At 48.4% G+C, this 17,900-nt stretch overlaps 1 protein-coding gene across 1 annotated transcript; it reads right to left on the reverse strand.

Annotated features, from left to right (window-relative positions):
* Positions 1–981: 981 nt before the first annotated feature.
* Positions 982–9,091, reverse strand: LYSET (lysosomal enzyme trafficking factor). The gene is made up of 2 exons (XM_077466727.1): positions 8,932–9,091; positions 982–2,491 (listed from the first exon to the last, which is right to left on the reverse strand). Exon 2 carries the CDS (start codon positions 2,473–2,475, stop codon positions 2,077–2,079), a length of 399 nt encoding a protein of 132 aa, XP_077322853.1. The 5' UTR covers positions 2,476–2,491; positions 8,932–9,091; the 3' UTR covers positions 982–2,076.
* Positions 9,092–17,900: the final 8,809 nt, after the last annotated feature.

A 17,900-nucleotide genomic window follows, 5' to 3' on the forward strand; every position in this document is an offset into this window, starting at 1 on the left:
CGTGCCCTCAACATGGGGGGTGCCTTGGGGAAGGGGGGGCCGCGCTGCCCCCCCACCCCAAAGCACCTTGTCCCCATGTTGATGAGGACAAGGGCCTCTTCCCGACAACCCTGGCCGTTGGTTGTCGGGGTCTGCGGGCGGGGGGCTTATCGGAATCCGGGAGCCCCCTTTAATAAGGGGGCCCCCGCATACCGGCCCCCCACCCTATGTGAATGAGTATGGGGTACAATGTACCCCTACCCATTCGCGCGACCCCCCCCTTCCCCAAGGCACCCCCCATGTTGAGGGCACGCGGCCTGGTACGGCTCAGGAGGGGCGCTCGCTCGCCCCCCTTTCCTGGCCGGCTGGGTAGCGCGCTTGGACAAGGGTCTGTTGTTGACTTGGGGGGACCCCCACACCGATTTTTTTGGCGTTGGGGTTCCCCTTTAAGTCCATACCAGGAGGCGGGGCAAGCGACGTCTCCTTCGCGGGCCCCACCTACCTGGAGACGCGCTCGAAATGAGCGGACTTTCCTCCGCGTGTGTGGGCGAGTCCGTTCATTTCAAAAGTAGGGCGGATAGTACGGCGGACTTAGTACGCCTTATTAGTCCGCTCAAAAAGTGCCGTGTGTGGGCAAGTCCGTTCATTCGAAAGTATGACGGACTGTCCGTCGGATTGTATGACGGACTAAGTAGGCCATACAGTCCGCTCGTGTGTACGCAGCTTTACACTATTAAGGCAAAGTCACCATCTGATTCAGCTACACGACTTTCATGAATGCTGCCAGTTTTTCAACAGTATGGGGGAGGGGAAGGTTTTGGCTTCACTCACACTTTAAATATTTACTGACAAAACACAGCCAAAGATTTGATTCCTGTCCAATTTTTTTTTTTTTTTTAAAGAACATTTCTTTACAGGGAAGTCGCCATTTTACATAACCAGGCAGGAGGCGAGGGTCGCATAGAAAAAAAAAAAAAAAAAAGTGACAAGGTACAAAACAGGTTTACAGTAGAAGAAAAGACTTTTGTAATTTCTGCGTAGAAAACGAACTGCGTTAGAGATCTCATAGAAGGGCAAACATAGGCGATGGGCCGGCTTGAAGAGCTGTCATCGGGGGGCCTCGTGTACAGTTAGGCACAGTGGGACCCGGTTCCTATAGGAGACGAAGAGGGCGGCTTCTCACTGCAGGTTAGTCACAGCTATTTTTTTTTTTTGTGCCATCATCAGTAGAAATATTCATATAAGAAGTTTTTTTGTTCACACATTATCAGAAGAGTCGGACCAGGAAAATCAGCACATGTCCCATGTAAAAACAGTGATTCTGACAAACGGGGGGGTCACTTAGGGCACCATTTGTGAGTGAAGAGGTTGCAGCAATGAAAATCTGTTCCTGGATGTTCTACATCGGGGGTAGGCAACCTGGGGCCCTCCAGCTGTTGCAAAACTACAAGTCCCATCATGCCTCTGGGAGTAATTGTACCTGTCAGCCTTGCAATGCCTCATGAGAAATGTAGTTCCACAACAGCTGGAAGGCCCCTGGTTGCCTTCCCATGTTCTACATTATAAAGTGACATTGCTCATCTGCAAGGTGAGGGTCCCCAGGAGCGTTGCAGGGCCAAGGGCACCTTAGGAGGGCCGCCGCTAAGGCGAGGCACCCCAAGGGAGGGCCACCACTAAAGGCGAGGCACCCCAAGGGAGGGCCACCACTAAAGGCGAGGCACCCCAAGGGAGGGCCACCACTAAAGGCGAGGCACCCCAAGGGAGGGCCACCACTAAAGGCGAGGCATCCCAAGGGAGGGCCACCACTAAGGCGAGGCACCCCAAGGGAGGGCCACCACTAAGGCGAGGCACCCCAAGGGAGGGCCACCACTTAGGCGAGGCACCCCAAGGGAGGGCCACTGCCTGGGCCAGGGTCACCAAGGGAGGGCTGCCATATGAATTTAAGAGTGCAAAAAAAAAAATAAAAAAAAAAAGAAGGATTCCCTGTGAACCTTAAAAAAAAAAAAAAAAAAAATATTAAAATAGGTCCTTTGGCCCACCCCTCTTACGGATTTGTAGATTTCCTCTATCTGCGGGTGATGGCAGGGGGGGACAGGTCTAAGTGTCAATCAGCTGAAGTCTGCTAATCCGATTGGAGGCTTTGGTGAAGGACTGGTGACGATTGCAGAGCACGGCCAGGCATATGGGAATTATACAGTAGCCCACGGTGCGGGGGTCGGCCCTGGTGCATGAATAAAGGAAGAGGAACACCTGGAAGTAGGGCAGCAGGAAGAGGGCGGCCCAGAGCCAGAAGGGCAGCGAGAGGAGCCGCGCCTTCAGGGAGTGCGTCCACGAGGCCTCGCCGCCCTCCGGGTGCTGCGGCTTCACCTGGACGTGCTCCAGGGCCAGCCTGTTGTACGTGTCGTTGATCTCAAAGACGTAGTAGAAGGTGGCAGCACTGGCGAGGAGGTAGAGGCCGACTCCAATCCATCCCATCCTCTGTCGAAAGTTCATCATTCTCCATGCTCTGCGTCTACGGGAACAAAACCGATGATTATCATACAGCACTATAACCATTACCCACAATCCCGCAGCCTGAAAATTCATTGATGGGGACTTTATATAAAGCTGACCTAAAATATTTATAAACATTCTTAGCTGGTTATATATATATATATATATATATATATATATATATAATATAATGTGTGTGTCACATTTTAAATTAGGAGGTGGAGCCTTGTGGGCGGAGTTAACACTGTTTCTTATATGTACAGTCAGTCCCTGGGTTACAAACAAGATAGGGACTATAGGTTTGTTCTTAAATTGAATCTGTATGCAAGTTGGAACAGGTACAGTTATTAAAGTGGTTGTAAACCCTTACAAACCACTTTGACCTACAGGTAAGCCTAGATTAAGGCTTACCTGTAGGTCCAAGAAATATCTCCTAAACCTATACGGTTTACGAGATATTTGCCCGAAAACAGACAACGGCGCGCACTGAGCGCAGCATTCTCAATGACGGAGTTGCCGCGCGTGTCGGCTCCTGTGCGCATCCGCGGGAGTGGCGGCTTCGCCGAATGACAGCGGCGGAGCTGTGAGACCCCACCAACAAGATGGATGCGGCGGACTACAGGGGACAGCGGTGACTTCGCTGGCTCCTGTGTCAGGTAAGTGACACATAATGGATTACTATGCGATGCGATGCGATGCATAGTAGTCCATTATGCTTTGCCTTTGCAGGGAATGAAAGAGGAAGTAAACCCATCAGGGTTTACTTCCTCTTTAAGTGTAGCTCCAGCCAAAAAAAATAAAATCTATACTTAAGCTTTCTGGATAACATAGGGAAGGGTTATCACCCCTGTAACATTTGTTTTGCTGTCTGTACCCCTGTTCAGAAGATTTCACCTCACTTTCTGTCCCAATGACAATTGGATTTTGAAAATTTTGAGTTATTAGGGAAACAAGGATCAGTGATAAAGCATCAGTGGAGACACCTTTTTTTCCCCATATTAACTGTTTCAGGAGAGAATTTCCCTTCCTAGGGGTAGATTTCCTCTCACTTCCTGTTGTCTCCCTCAGTTTGTAAGTAGGAGACATTTGCAAGCCGGATGTTTGTAAGTAGGGGACCGCTTGGATTCCAACAGTGCGATCTCTCAGCCATAATCCACCTCCTGTTCCTTAGTACCCAGGAACTCAGCACAGGGATTGTGGGAACCCCTCATACAGTGCCTTGAATAAGTATTCATACCCCCTTGATTTTCCACATTTTGTCATATTACAACCAAAAATGTAAATGTATTTTATTGGGATTTTATGTGATAGACCAACACAAAGTGGCACATAAATTGTGAAGTGGAAGGAAAATGATAAATGGTTTTCAACATTTTTTTACAAGTAAATATGTGAAAAGTGTGTGTGTGTGTGGGCATTTGTATGGCACCCCCCCGGAGTCAATACTTTGTAGAACCGCCTTTCTCTGCAATTACAGCTGCAAGTCTTTTTGGGGATGTCTCTACCAGCTTTGCACATCTAGAGAGGGATATTTTTGCCCATTCTTCTATGCAAAATATCTCAAGTTCTGTCAGATTGGATGGAGAGCGTCTGTGAACAGCAATTTTCAAGTCTTGCCACAAATTCTCAATTGGATTTAGGTCTGGACTGTGACAGGGCCATTCTAACAGCTTTGATGTAAACCATTCCATTGTAGCTCTGGCTGTATGTTTCGGGTTGTTGTCCTGCTGGAAGGTGAACCTCCGCCCCGGTCTCAAGTCTTTTGCAGACTAACAGGTTTTCTTCTAAGATTGCCCGGTATTTGGCTCCATCCATCTTCCCATCAACTCTGACCAGCTTCCCTGTCCCTGCTGAAGAAAAGCATCCCCACCACATGATGCTGCCACCACCATGTTTCACAGTGGGCATGGTGTGTTCAGGGTGATGTGCAGTGTTAGTTTTCCACCACACATAGCGTTTTTCTTTTAGGCCAAAAAGTTCAATTTTGGTCTCATCTGACCAGAGCACCTTCTTCCACATGTTTGCTGTGTCCCCCATATGTCTTCTCACAAACTGCAAACAGGACTTTGTATGTCTTTCTTCTTGCCATCCTTCCATAAAGGGCAGATTTGTGGAGAGACGACTAATAGTTGTCCTGTGGACAGATTCTCCCCCCTGAGCTGTGGATCTCTGCAGCTCCTCCAGAGTTACCATGGACCTCTTGGCTTCTTCTCTGATGAATGCTCTCCTTGCCTGGTCGGTCAGTTTAGGTGGACGGCCATGTCTTGGTAGGTTTGCAGTTGTGCCATACTCCTTCCATTTTTGGATGATGGATTGAACAGAACTCCGGGGGGGGGGATGTCCAAAGCTTGGAATACGTTTTATAACCTAACCCTGCTTTATACATCTCCACAACGTTATCCCTGACCTGTCTGGTGTGTTCCTTGGCCTTCACGATTCTGTTTGTTCACTAAGGTTCTCTAACAAACCTCTGAGGGCTGCACAGAACAACTGTATTTTTACTGAGATTACATTACACACAGGTGGACTCTATTTACTAATTAGGTGACTTCTGAAGGCAATTGGCTCCACTACAATGCATATGTACCCCACACTTTGCACATATTTATTTGTAAAAAAAAAAAAAAAAAGTTGAAAATCTATCATTTTCCTTCCACTTCACAATTATGAGCTACTTTGTGTTGGTCCATCACATAAAATCCCAATCAAATACATTTACGTTTTTAGTTGTAACATGACAAATTGTGGAAAATTTCAAGGTGTATGAAAACTTTTTCAAGGCGCTTTAATTGGCATAGCAAATGTACAGACCTGGGAGTGCCAGGAGGGCCCTTGGAAGGAGAGTATTCCCTGCTGGGGAGGTTGGTTCAGTGAAGTGAAGTGAACCTGTCACCTTGCCCCATGTGGGCAAAGCACAGGTCCCCTTTAAAGAAGCCAATTCCAAATTCAAGTCACAGCCCCCCCCCCCCCCCCCAACCCCCCATCCCCCAAAGCAGATCCATATCAGAGAGAAAAGCCTGAGCCCAGCAGCCAGAGACAGGATGTGTCTGTCATCTCTGTATCTCGTGAGCCATGGAGTCACATGACCCCAACAGTCACATGGCGTAACGGCTCGTCTTGCAAGAGGGAACATTTATCCAGATCATCGCAGATCTAATCTCAGCACCAACAGACATGAGAAACTAACTGAGCTGTGTGGGGGAGGGGCGGGAAACTCGGACTTCATCTTCATATACACGTTGCTTCAGTCTAATTCATTTTTTGGCATATTTTGTGTTGTCGGTGTCTGATGGAGAGTCTCACTTCTCTGCCACCAAAATCTGACATGGTGCCTGGGCTATCATTAAAGCGGGGGTTCCACCCTAAAGTGGAACTTCCGCTGATCGGAACCCTCCCCCCCTCCGGTGTCACAATTGGCACCTTTCAGGGGGGAGGGGGGTGCAGATACCTGTCAAAGACAGGTATTTACACCCACTTCCGGGCATAGACTCCCATGGGAGTCTATGCCTCTTTCTGTCCTGCCGCGCTGTCTGCTGGGACACACACGGGTCTCAGAGACAGCGCGGACAATTTCTATTGCGCGGCGCGGCTCGCGCATGCGCAGTAGGGAACCGGGAAGTGAAGCCGATTCTCTTCACTTCCTGATTCCCTCACCTAGAATGGTGGCGGCAGCAGCCGAGAGATCGATCGGCATCGCTGGACCCAGGGACAGGTGAGTGTCCATTTATTAAAAGTCAGCAGCTGTAGTATTTATAGCTGCTGGCTTTTTGTAGGTGGAATCCCTCTTTTACAATAAAATTATATATATATATATATATATATATATATATATATATATATATATATATATATATATATATATATATACATACATACATACATACATACACACACACACACACTTTAGACCATATGTAAAACCCCCAAAACAGGTTAATATTTTCGGAAAGCAGACACCCTGGAGAATAAAATGGTGGTAGTTCCATATATATATATATATATATATATATATATATATATATATATATATATTTTTTTTTTATAACAGTTTAACACGTACAGCATTTTCAGTTACAAAAATACACTAATGTTAGGAGCATTCAATTAGATGAGGTTGCGATGAGTAAATAGATACCAAACATGTCAAGGATTAAAACTACGTACAAAATCAGTACCCGATAATTTTCCATAGGTGGCGCTTTATAAGTCTCTTACAGGTCATCAGATTAGACCAGGGGTGGGGGTCTCCAGGCTTTCTAAACAGTTCTCTCCCTCACACTACTTCGGGGGGTTGCGGGAGACTGGGGTCAGTGAGAGTGAAAACATCACGAACATCAGTGGGCGTCTCAAGCTTGGTGGTCCGTTGGAGTAAATAAATTACATAGCTCCTCAGGAGGAGTGACCCATCATGCAAATGGGGGGGCGCCCCATCTTTTGGGGCCAAAGTGGGGGGGGGGCAGCACCCCATCTCTAGGTGCTAATCGGGGGGGGGGGGGGGGGTGGAGTGCCCCAAAGACCAGATAAAGCAAACAAAAGGCCACATCTGGCCCACAGACTGCAGTTTTAAGACCCCCTGGTTTAGAGGTTACTGTGAATAATGAGCTTAGCCCCTATATCAGTGATGGCGAACCTTGGCACCCCAGATGTTTTGGAACTACATTTCCCATGATGCTCTATTATACTGCAGGGTGCGTGAGCATCATGGGAAATGTAGTTCCAAAACATCTGGGGTGCCAAGGTTCACCATCACTGCTCTATATGATGTATTTTACTGTTGACAGGTTCTCTTTAACCACTGCGCGCAAAAGGACGCTCCCGTACGTCGGTAATTTGACGCTAAATACCGGGGTTATGGCAGCAGCTAGATACTGTAACCCCGGTATTTTTGGGAACACGTGCGTTTCTCTTTAAAGCGGAGGTCCACCCTAAAGTGGACCTTCCGCTCATTGGAACCCTCCCCCCCCCCTCCGGCGCCACAATTGGCACCTTTCAGGGGGGAGGGGGGTGCAGGTACCTGTACAGTACAGGTATCTGCACCCACTTCCGGCATAGCTATCTGCGGAAAGGGGCGTAGATTACGCCCCTTTCCGAAAGTCCCCCGCTGCCTGCTGGGAAACACACAGATCCCAGAGGCAGCGGGGTCCATCCTTATTGCGCAGCACGACTCGCGCATGCGCAGTAGGGAACCGGGAAACGAAGCCGGAAGGCTCCACTTCCTGACTCCCATACCCAAGATGGCGGCGGCAGCACCCGAGAGACGATCGAGAGATCGGCTTCGGGTGCCGACATCGCGGGCGCGCTGGGCGGGTAAGTGTCCTTATTTTAAAAGTCAGCAGCTGCAGTATTTGTAGCTGCTGGCTTTTAAAAAAAAAATTTAAAAAATGGCGAAACTCCCGGCGGACTCCGGCTTTAAGATAAAAGTGGTCTCTGGGGGTGGATTCGCCACAGAGACGATTACGTCCTCTCCCGTGGATGCCTGGTTGTCGACGGAGGGGGAAGATGGCCCCCCGCTCGGCCCCATGGCATGGGAGGGCGGAAGTGATGTTAAAGCGGAGGTTCACCCTAAAATGGACCTCCGCTCATCGGAATCCCCCCCCCCCCTCCGGCGCCACAATTGGCACCTTTCAGGGGGGGGATTACGCCCCTTTCCGCAAGTGCCCGCCCATTTGCGCAAGTGCCCCGCTGCCTGCTGGGAAACACACAGATCCCAGAGGCAGCGGGGACCGTCCTTATTGCGCCGCGCGCCTCGTGCATGCTCAGTAGGGAACCGGGAAATGAAGCCGAAAGGCTCCACTTCCTGATTCCCATACCCAAGATGGCGGCGGCAGCACCCGAGTGTCGATCTAGAGATCGGCTTCGGGTGCCGACATCGCGGGCGCGCTGGACAGGTAAGTGTCACTATTTTAAAAGTCAGCAGCTGCAGTATTTGTAGCTGCTGACTTTAAAAAAAAAAAAAAAAAAAAAAAAAAAAAATGCAGAGTCCCGGCGGACTCCCGCTTTAAATGTCACACGTTAGTTCTGCCCCTGGCTCTTAAAAAGGAGATTTTTATTTATTTTTTTATTGTATTTTAGGGTAAATGTGATGTCTGAAGTCTTTTTTTTTTTTTTTTTGTTATTACAAGAGATGTTTACATTCCTTGTAACAGGAATAAAAGTGTCCCAAAAATTAAGGGCCCCCTTCTGTATTGGTAGTCTCGGCGTGGCCCCATCTGGAGCGGTCACCTCCTGGGGGGCCCTGGTCCAAAGTGGTGACCTCCTGGGGGGGGGGGTCCTGGTCTGTAGCGGTCTTCTCCTGGAAGTGATGCCCTCCCCATGGATCGGGAGTGTCACTCACTCTGTACAGAAGATCGTACAATCTGGTTGCATCATGTGTGGGAGCTAAAGGCTGATTGTCTGCCATATGTCACCCACCAACCACCCCTCCCCGTCCTCTGCGCACAGCCCCCCTCCACCCATTACCTGTCTCTCCTGCTCTCTGTGCCCCTCAGCCGGTGTCTCCGCACTTCCCTCTCATCTCTGCCCTCATGGGAGCTTCCCAGACCCGGACCGGAAGTGGCTGACCCGCACCGGCCATCTTTACTGTGAACGGAGGAACTTCCGCCAATCTCTGGGCGGAGCCCAGTTTAGGAATGACAGCGCTCACTGGACACGCCTTCTGGCGCCCTCTATCAAAATGGCGGCCTATGTTTCTAGGATGTGGAGAGTGAAGCGGAGGTGACGTTGGGATTCGGCTGAGGCCTCTGTGGAGATGAGATACTTCCGGGCTCTCTATGTAGGGTTTGTATTGAGAGTGAAGCTAATGGACATTCTTGTGTAATGACCCCCCGCCCCACGTGTACAATACATAGGACCTTATACAGGTTCTCCTCAACCAAAACTGTTTTAGGATTTACTCAGGCAGATGTGTACTTCTGATTAGGCGAACGGTCACATGATCCTCCCGAGCCGGAAGTACCGGGAACTTCCTGCAACATAGAGTGGGGGGCGGGGATTACCCTTTATAATGTTATTGTGCTGGATAACAGAGAACAGTTTCTATGGAGCTCCCTTTACCGGTGACCCTATGGAGCTCGCTCTACCGGTGACCTCACGGAGCTCGCCCTACCGGTGACCTCACGGAGCTCGCCCTACCGGTGACCTCACGGAGCTCGCCCTACCGGTGACCTCACGGAGCTCGCCCTACCGGTGACCTCACGGAGCTCGCCCTACCGGTGACCTCACGGAGCTCGCCCTACCGGTGACCCTACGGAGCTCGCTCTACCGGTAACCGTATGGAGCTCCCTGTACCGATGATCCTACGGAGCTCGCTCTACCGGTGATCCTACGGAGCTCGCTCTACCGGTGATCCTACGGAGCTCGCTCTACCGGTGATCCTACGGAGCTCGCTCTACCGGTGATCCTATGGAGCTCGCTCTACCGGTGATCCTACTGAGCTCGCTCTACCGGTGACCTTACGGAGCTCGCTCTACCGGTGACCTTACGGAGCTCGCTCTACCGGTGACCTCACGGAGCTCGCTCTTCCGGTGACCTCACGGAGCTCGCTCTTCCGGTGACCTCACGGAGCTCGCTCTTCCGGTGACCTCACGGAGCTCGCCCTACCGGTGACCTCACGGAGCTCGCTATACCGGTAACCGTATGGAGCTCCCTGTACCGATGATCCTACGGAGCTCGCTCTACCGGTGATCCTACGGAGCTCGCTCTACCGGTGATCCTACGGAGCTCGCTCTACCGGTGATCCTACTGAGCTCGCTCTACCGGTGACCTTACGGAGCTCCCTGTACCGGTGACTCTACGGAGCTCGCTCTTCCGGTGACCTCACGGAGCTCGCTCTTCCGGTGACCTCACGGAGCTCGCTCTACCGGTGACCTTACGGAGCTCCCTGTACCGGTGACTCTACGGAGCTCGCTCTTCCGGTGACCTCACGGAGCTCGCTCTTCCGGTGACCTCACGGAGCTCGCTCTTCCGGTGACCTCACGGAGCTCGCTCTACCGGTGACCTCACTGAGCTCGCTATACCGGTGACTCTACGGAGCTCGCTCTACCGGTGACTCTACGGAGCTCGCTCTACCGGTGACTCTACGGAGCTTGCTTTACCGGTTGCTATACCAATCTACAGTGCTTCCTCTAGTGGTGAATTTAAACATATACAGAGCTTCCTCTACTGGTGACTCTACCAATATTTAGATCCCCATTTAGTGATGAATCTGCAAATCTTTCTTTTTTACAGTAGCACAAATATAAAGGAGAAAATCGGTAGATATGTGAAAACAATTGAAGGAACTCTAATAAGCAGCCGCTAATAATTCCTCCTGCTGATGTATGGTCTGGCCTTGGATATTCTGTATTCTTAACAAGCAAAAAAATGAGCTTTAAAACCATTGTGGAGCTCAGTATCTCTGTATCGTTCACAGCAGAAGCACTAAAGACATTGAACTTGTTTTCTCAGCAGCTCAACTCCCCCCTCCCAGAAACAAAATGGCCTAGTGCTGGCAGCACAGCCGATACTCCCGATAGGGATGTTTAAATAAGATGGACGAGTCCGAAGGTAAAATGTGACTAAGTCATTTATTAATAGTACATCTTTAATACATGTATATTCAAAAAGTTTTTTCAACATGTGCAATAAAAGCTACTTGGCGAAACTTAATTAACACTCGACTTGCGACATATGTAGCATTGAGAGAGATGCCGATGTGTTTCAGTCCATCCGGCCTTTTTCCTAGGCATACAATATATCTCGTATATACATAGTCTAGGTTATAAGTATAGTCACATTAGTACAAATATATATCGAAAACAATAAGTGCATAGCTCTACAGCAGCCATGGTGATAATATTCAAAAGATCTAATATACTTACCAGCCTGAACCTGTCGCCAATAGTAATGAGTAGGGGGTAACAGTATTGAAGTAACGGCCAAAAAGGCTCAATATACAACATTGCAGAAAGCCATGTTTGTAAGCTTTAACCACTTGCTTACTGGGCACTTAAACCCCCCTCAGTCCCAGACCAATTTTCAGCTTTCAGCGCTGATGCACTTTGAATGACAATTGCGCGGTCATACAACACTGTACCCAAATGAAATTTTTATCATTTTTTTCCCCACAAATAGAGCTTTCTTTTGGTGGTATTTAGTTACAGCTCGGAGTTTTATTTTTTGCTAAACAAACAAAAAAAGATGCAAAAAAATAAAATAAATCATGTTTTAATAGTTTGTTATAAAATTTTGCAAACGGGTCATTTTTCTCCTTCATTGAAGTGCGCTGATTAGGCGGCACTGATAGGCTGCATTGGTGGGCACTGATGGGCTGCATTGGTGGGCACTGATAGGCTGCACTGGTGGGCACTGATAGGCACAGATAAGGCGGCACTAATAGGCACAGATAAGGCGGCACCGATGGGCACAGATAAGGCAGCACTGATGGGCAAAGATGGGCACAGATAAGATGGCACGGATGGGTGGCACGGATGGGCACTGATAGGTACCACTGATAGATGGGACTGATAGGTGGCTCTGATAGGTGGCACTGCTGGGCACTGATGGGCGGCACTGGGGTGCAGCACCTTTGAGGCAGATTGTGGGCACTGTGGGTGGCACTGTGGGCACTGCTGGGTGGCACTATGGGCACTGACGGGGGGCACTTTTTATTAGGGTGGCACTGCAGGGGGCAGGTGGGCGCTTGCATTGCTGGCCGTGATCGGGACTGATGTCCCGATCACGGCCGCCGGTGATCGGCTTTTTTTTTTCTCCTCGCGCTGTCAGCGTGAGGAGGAATACTAGCCGATTACCGGCTCCGTTATGTCACCTGATCAGCTGTCATTGGCTGACAGCTGATCACGTGATAAGGGGTCGGGATCGACTCCCTTGCACGGATCTGTGATCAGGCGAGTCTCATAGACTCGCCGATCACAGAGCGCGCCCCTCGGGGGGCGCGCAGGCCGCTCGTACACGGGACTACGTCAATAGACGTAGTCCCGGAAAAGGAGATCCGCGCTATATCCGTCATTTGGCTATAGCGTGGATCTCAAGTGGTTAAATAACCCATAAGGCCCCTTTCACACGGGATGGATCAGTAATGATCCGCCCCGTGATGATCCGCTCGCTCAGCGGGGATCGCTCCGTTGTCCCAGCTGAGCCGGCGGCAGACAGGGCGGTCCCGGCACACTGTGCAGGGACCGCCCTGTCAGCTCTCCGCTCTCCTCTATGGGGGATCGGATGAATACGGACCGTCTGTCCGTGTTCATCCGATCCGCTCTGCAGACGATAGAAAAATAGGATTTTCCTCCGTCTGCAGAATTGGACTATTGCGGAGACGGACAGTAGCGGGTGTTCATCTGCAGACACCCGCTATCCCATAGGAATTCATGTATGTCCGTATTTAATCCGCAAACGGATGGATGAAATACGGACATAATGTCCGCATGTGCGAAAGGGGCCTAAGGGTTATGTCGCTCAGCTGTGGACAGGCGCCGATCGGCAGCCTCCACAGGTGAAGCTGATGAGGCAGGCTGGTGCGCCGTTGGCTGCATCCAGTCAGCCTGTGGATACCCCTGACGAGACGGCATTGGACGGGCCCCCGCCCAGTAATGGGCAGGATCGCCACTCGCGTCATGACGTCACCGGCACGCGGGGAGCCCAGATGCCTGCGCTCCACGCTGGAGCGCAAACAAACAGTGGCACGGCGCCAGATGGGCACAACGACCGCATGCTCCCAAACAAACTATGGGAGCATACGAGTCTCCCGCACGCCGGGCAGCACAGCAGTCCTTAGTGGACACAATGCAGTAAACAATTGGAGGAAGAGAGAGACCATATGTGGTATTCAAGATGCACCCCCTAGTGGTACATGGGAAAGGTGCAGGTACATTTTACAAAAATGTAAAAAAAAAAATTATTTTCTTAATTTCTGTTATAAAATTTTGCAAATAAATAATCGTTCTTCGTAAATTTAGCCCAAAAATGTGTTCTGCTACATTTCTTTGAAAATAACCCAAATCAGCGTCTATTATTTAGCCTGTAGGAAAGTTATAGAGTCCACAAACTACAGAGATATATCTTCAAATTGATCAATCCTGATGTGCTGACGAGCGATCTCATTTCTTGAGGCCTGAAAACACAGGACAGTACAAATATCCCCCAAATGACCCCTTTTTGGAAAGTAGACAGTCCAAGGTATTTAGTAACAGGCATGGCAAGTTTTCTGACGTATTTGTTTTTTTACATACTTTCATCATTGTGATACGGCATCATTATATAAATAGTGTTGAGGTGATCAGGGACACTTACTGCTCACAGTAGGTAAAATATATATATATATAATTAATTAATACATTTTTTTATTTCACTATTTTTTTTTTTACAATAATTTATTTATTTGTATTTATTTATTTTTAGCACACTGTGACCAGAGCAATACGATGTTACATAATAGCATTCTCACTCTGGGGAAGTGATCAGGATTTAAAATTTTTTTTACACATTATGATTTGCTTATAGCACTGAATTTCACTGCTATAAGCAACCATTTTTACTGAACGAAACTGAATAATTTAAATGATTGCGATTAGTTGTGATTGGCTACAACTAACCAAATGGTACAGATGGGCTGTGATTGGTCCTGTCTGTACCATGTGATCACTGTGACCAATCACAGCTAGCAACACAATTGTACACAACGAATGGCGTGAATCCAAAGCCATTAATTTTTTTACAATTGTCCTGTGGTCTGCTGTGATTGGTCACAGTGATCACATGGTGCAGGCCGGTACACTGATCAGTCATAGAAGATAGTTACTCTGGGAGTAATTCACAGTAAAACTGAATACATTCAGTCTCATTGCACCCCAGTGGAGGTGCCGCCCCCTCTCTCCTTCCACCCCCTCTAGCACCAATAGATTCATGCATTGCATTGCATCTATCTATGGCTGCCGCTGCCTCCCCCTATTCAGGCTCCTGGCTCCTTTGCTTTGCCTGAATCACAGCGGGGGGGGGGTTTGGTTTGAAGCACCTGATTAGAGCCATGGGCTCTAATAGGCGGCAAAAAAGGAGTGCCATGCTGGGCGCTCGCAGATCACTCAGCTGTGTTAGGAAAGTGAATATTCATTTGCTTTTCTAACACTAAATAGCCTCTCTGCCAGTCAGGTGTTCTGCCAGTCTGTTACCTGTCGCCTGATTGACTGAAATGACAGGCGCTGTGATTTTTATGCCAAGCGTCCAATCATAGCAGAGGACGGGAGAAGACATTGAGGAACTGTCCCACCGAGACTGGTAAGTGCAGACGGCGGAGGGCACAATGGCAGCATTTGATGGGGCCCAGTGGCGGCAATCGATGGGCACAGTGGCTGCGTTTGATGGCACAGTGGCTGCAATTGATGGGCACAGTGCCTGTGTTTGATGGTACAGTGGCTGCAATTGATGGGCACAGTGCCTGTGTTTGATGGTACAGTGGCTGCAATTGATGGCACAGTGGCTGCAATTGATGGGCACAGTGCCTGTGTTTGATGGTACAGTGGCTGCAATTGATGGGGTTTTTTCAGATTTTTTTCAGTTTTGTTTGTGCCCTCCCCAAAATATCTTGAGCACCAGCTGCCACTGTTGCACCCCCAAATCTGGCCCATGAGTCGAGTATTGGATGCTTCCATCAGAGGCTTCTGCAACCGGTTCCCTTTTAATATTCTTTGATCCATTTAAAGACTGGGGGGGGGGGGGGGAGGTTTGATTTTGGATGAGAGGTGACAGAAGAGCCAGTCACACCCCAGAAATATCCACTTAATTTATAATGAGCAATGTATAAGCTCTTCATTTTAGCAAATTAGTGAGGCAGCTGTCATTTCAAGTATTACCATTAGAGGGCAGCATTGTCCTGATAATAAAAATGCAGGTTTGTTGAGAAATGGTGATAGTGTCAATGGTGACCTCTAGTGGTAAAAATTGATATGACTTCTGGCTGGTGTAAACTCATTCTTTCATATGAGGGTTGCTATTGTAAGGGTTTTTATCTGACCTACCTGTCTGCAATCATCCAGAACAAGTAAATGTGCAAAGCAAGTCCAAGTAAAGTCAGTAGTTGTTATGTTTTGGGTTAGTGACTCCAAATCCTGAAACAAGACGGTCACCATGTGACCTCCAGCAAAATAGTATTTGCAGAATGAAAAGTCAGCAAGGGGAGCCACTGTTTCTTTAAAGTGGTTGTAAACCCTTCCATATCCCCAGTGAAGTGAGTGTCCTCAGGTAATACATAGAGATAAAACAAATCCTCTTGCATAAGTCGTTCCTGTTTATCTGCAGTCTTCTCTTCTCTACATCCTATTAAAGTGGTTGTAAACCCTTACAAACCACTTTGACCTACAGGTAAGCCTAGATTAAGGCTTACCTGTAGGTCCAAGAAATATCTCCTAAACCTATATGGTTTAGGAGATATTTGCCCGAAAACGGGCACCGCTGTCTACGGTGCATGCGCTGTAGACAGCGGCGCACTGAGCGCGGCATTCTCAGCGACGGAGCTGCCGCGCGTGTCGGCTCCCGTGCGCATGCGCGGGTGTGACGTCATCGGGGCTTCGCCGAATGACAGCGGCGGAGCTGCGAGACCCCACCAACAAGATGGATACGGCGGACTACAGGAGACAGCGGCGACTTCGCTGGCTCCTGTGTCAGGTAAGTGACACATAATGGGCTACTATGCGATGCGATGCGATGCGATGCATAGTAATCCATTATGCTTTGCCTTTTCAGGGAATAAAAGAGGAAGTAAACTCATCAGGGTTTACTTCCTCTTTAAAAAAATTCTAAATGTATAACGCTTGTCTGAGCTTTCAGAAAGCAGAGGGTGGTAGGAGCTGAAGGTACACTCTGTAGACCTCAGTGAGAGTTTATTGAAGGGAAGGGACACCTCCCTCCCCCTCCTTCATATAGCACTATAGCACGTATGTGTGCGGGGGATCCCTCCCCTGTCACCATTTTTTTCCTGGTGTCAGGAAAACTTGTCAGAAGTGACTCGTGCTGGTAGCAGAGAAAGGAGGCAGCAGACAGAAATTAAACTTAGTGCTCTGGACTGAGACAAGTACACACTATAGAGGGATATGCTTTGTTCATATTTCATGTCTGAGGTTTACAAACACTTCCTCAATACCAACATGCTACCCCCCCATCCATTTTTTAGTACTGTGATAGTTTGCCTGACAATTACTCGGTCATGCAGCATCCTACCCAAATTAATTTTATACTATTTTGTTGAGTCAGACGTTTCCTTTTGCAAAACTTTTTTTTTTTCTTTTTTTTTTGGAATGAATGATAAAGGGGTCGAAACCCCTGCCAGGTTTATGTTGCTGTCTACATCCCCATGAGGGAGATTCACCCTCTGTCTATTTGTCCAGTTTACTGTTATCATCGAAAAGTTAAACTTTGGGTTGTCACCAGGACAGGAATAGAGTTGAAATCTTCCAATGGGGGACACTAGTTCAGGGATTCCTTCACTTTGCAGGGATTTCCTCTCACTTCCTGTGTTGGTGATGGGACAGGAAGTGAAGGGAAATCTCCCCAATGGGATATCGAGGGGGAAAATAAAAACCCTGACAGGGGGTATAACCCTCCCTTATTCTATCAGAAATGTAAAAAAAAATGGTTTTCCTCTAGTTCTATGGGTCATCAGTTTAGAGTAAACTAGACATGTGCACTGCCGAATAATTTGTTCGTTCTTCATTTCTTTCGTTTTGTTTTTGTTTATTTTTTTTTTTAGTTTTTGGGTCATTCGTTATGCTCATAGTTCATAAATTCAAAAGTCAGAAGTAAAATCTGTAAAATTCAAAAGAATGACTTATGCCGCGTACACACGTAGCCAACTATCCGGCGGACTTCCCGCCGGCCTTTCCGAACGGGCTACTTGCCCACACACGGCAATTTTTCAGCGGACTAATGCCGGCCATACACGATGCGAATTCCGAACGACCCGTCGAGCGATAAACGAAAGCGGCACTCACAACAACATGCGAATGTGCCATCAATTAAGTACGAAAATCGTACGTTAAAACACTATGTTTTCTTGACAATAGAGGAAGTGATGTAATATTTATTAACCTTTTAACCACACCCCCTACTGTACAAAATCGGGTCACGCCGCGTACGAAACGAGCGGTCGTTTCGCGCATTGCACATTCATACGTTCTGAGAAAATGCCATTCAAGAGGTACAATAGAAAGCAGAAAATGGCAGCCATGGTAATTGCAATAATAGCCTTGGAGGAAGAGAAGAAAAAAAGAAGAAAAAGAAGGAAGAGCAGAGTGTGGACAAAAAACTGGCTCCTGCAGCGTGAGAAATTCTCACATGTAAATCTATTGTCAAACCTGAGGGAAAATAATCCTGAGGATTATCGAAATTATTTACGGATGACACAGGAGTCATTTGAGATGCTGTTATCGCATGTGCGGCCACAT

The sequence above is a fragment of the Lithobates pipiens genome, unplaced genomic scaffold, assembly GCF_037356315.1.
Source record: "Lithobates pipiens isolate NorthernLeopardFrog02 unplaced genomic scaffold, aLitPip1_a1.2 Scaffold_37, whole genome shotgun sequence".
Lineage (NCBI taxonomy): Eukaryota > Metazoa > Chordata > Amphibia > Anura > Ranidae > Lithobates > Lithobates pipiens.

Bases quoted from the DNA above. Each gene is read 5' to 3' on its own strand.
- LYSET (XM_077466727.1), bottom strand. From the start codon at position 2,475: ATGATGAACTTTCGACAGAGGATGGGATGGATTGGAGTCGGCCTCTAC.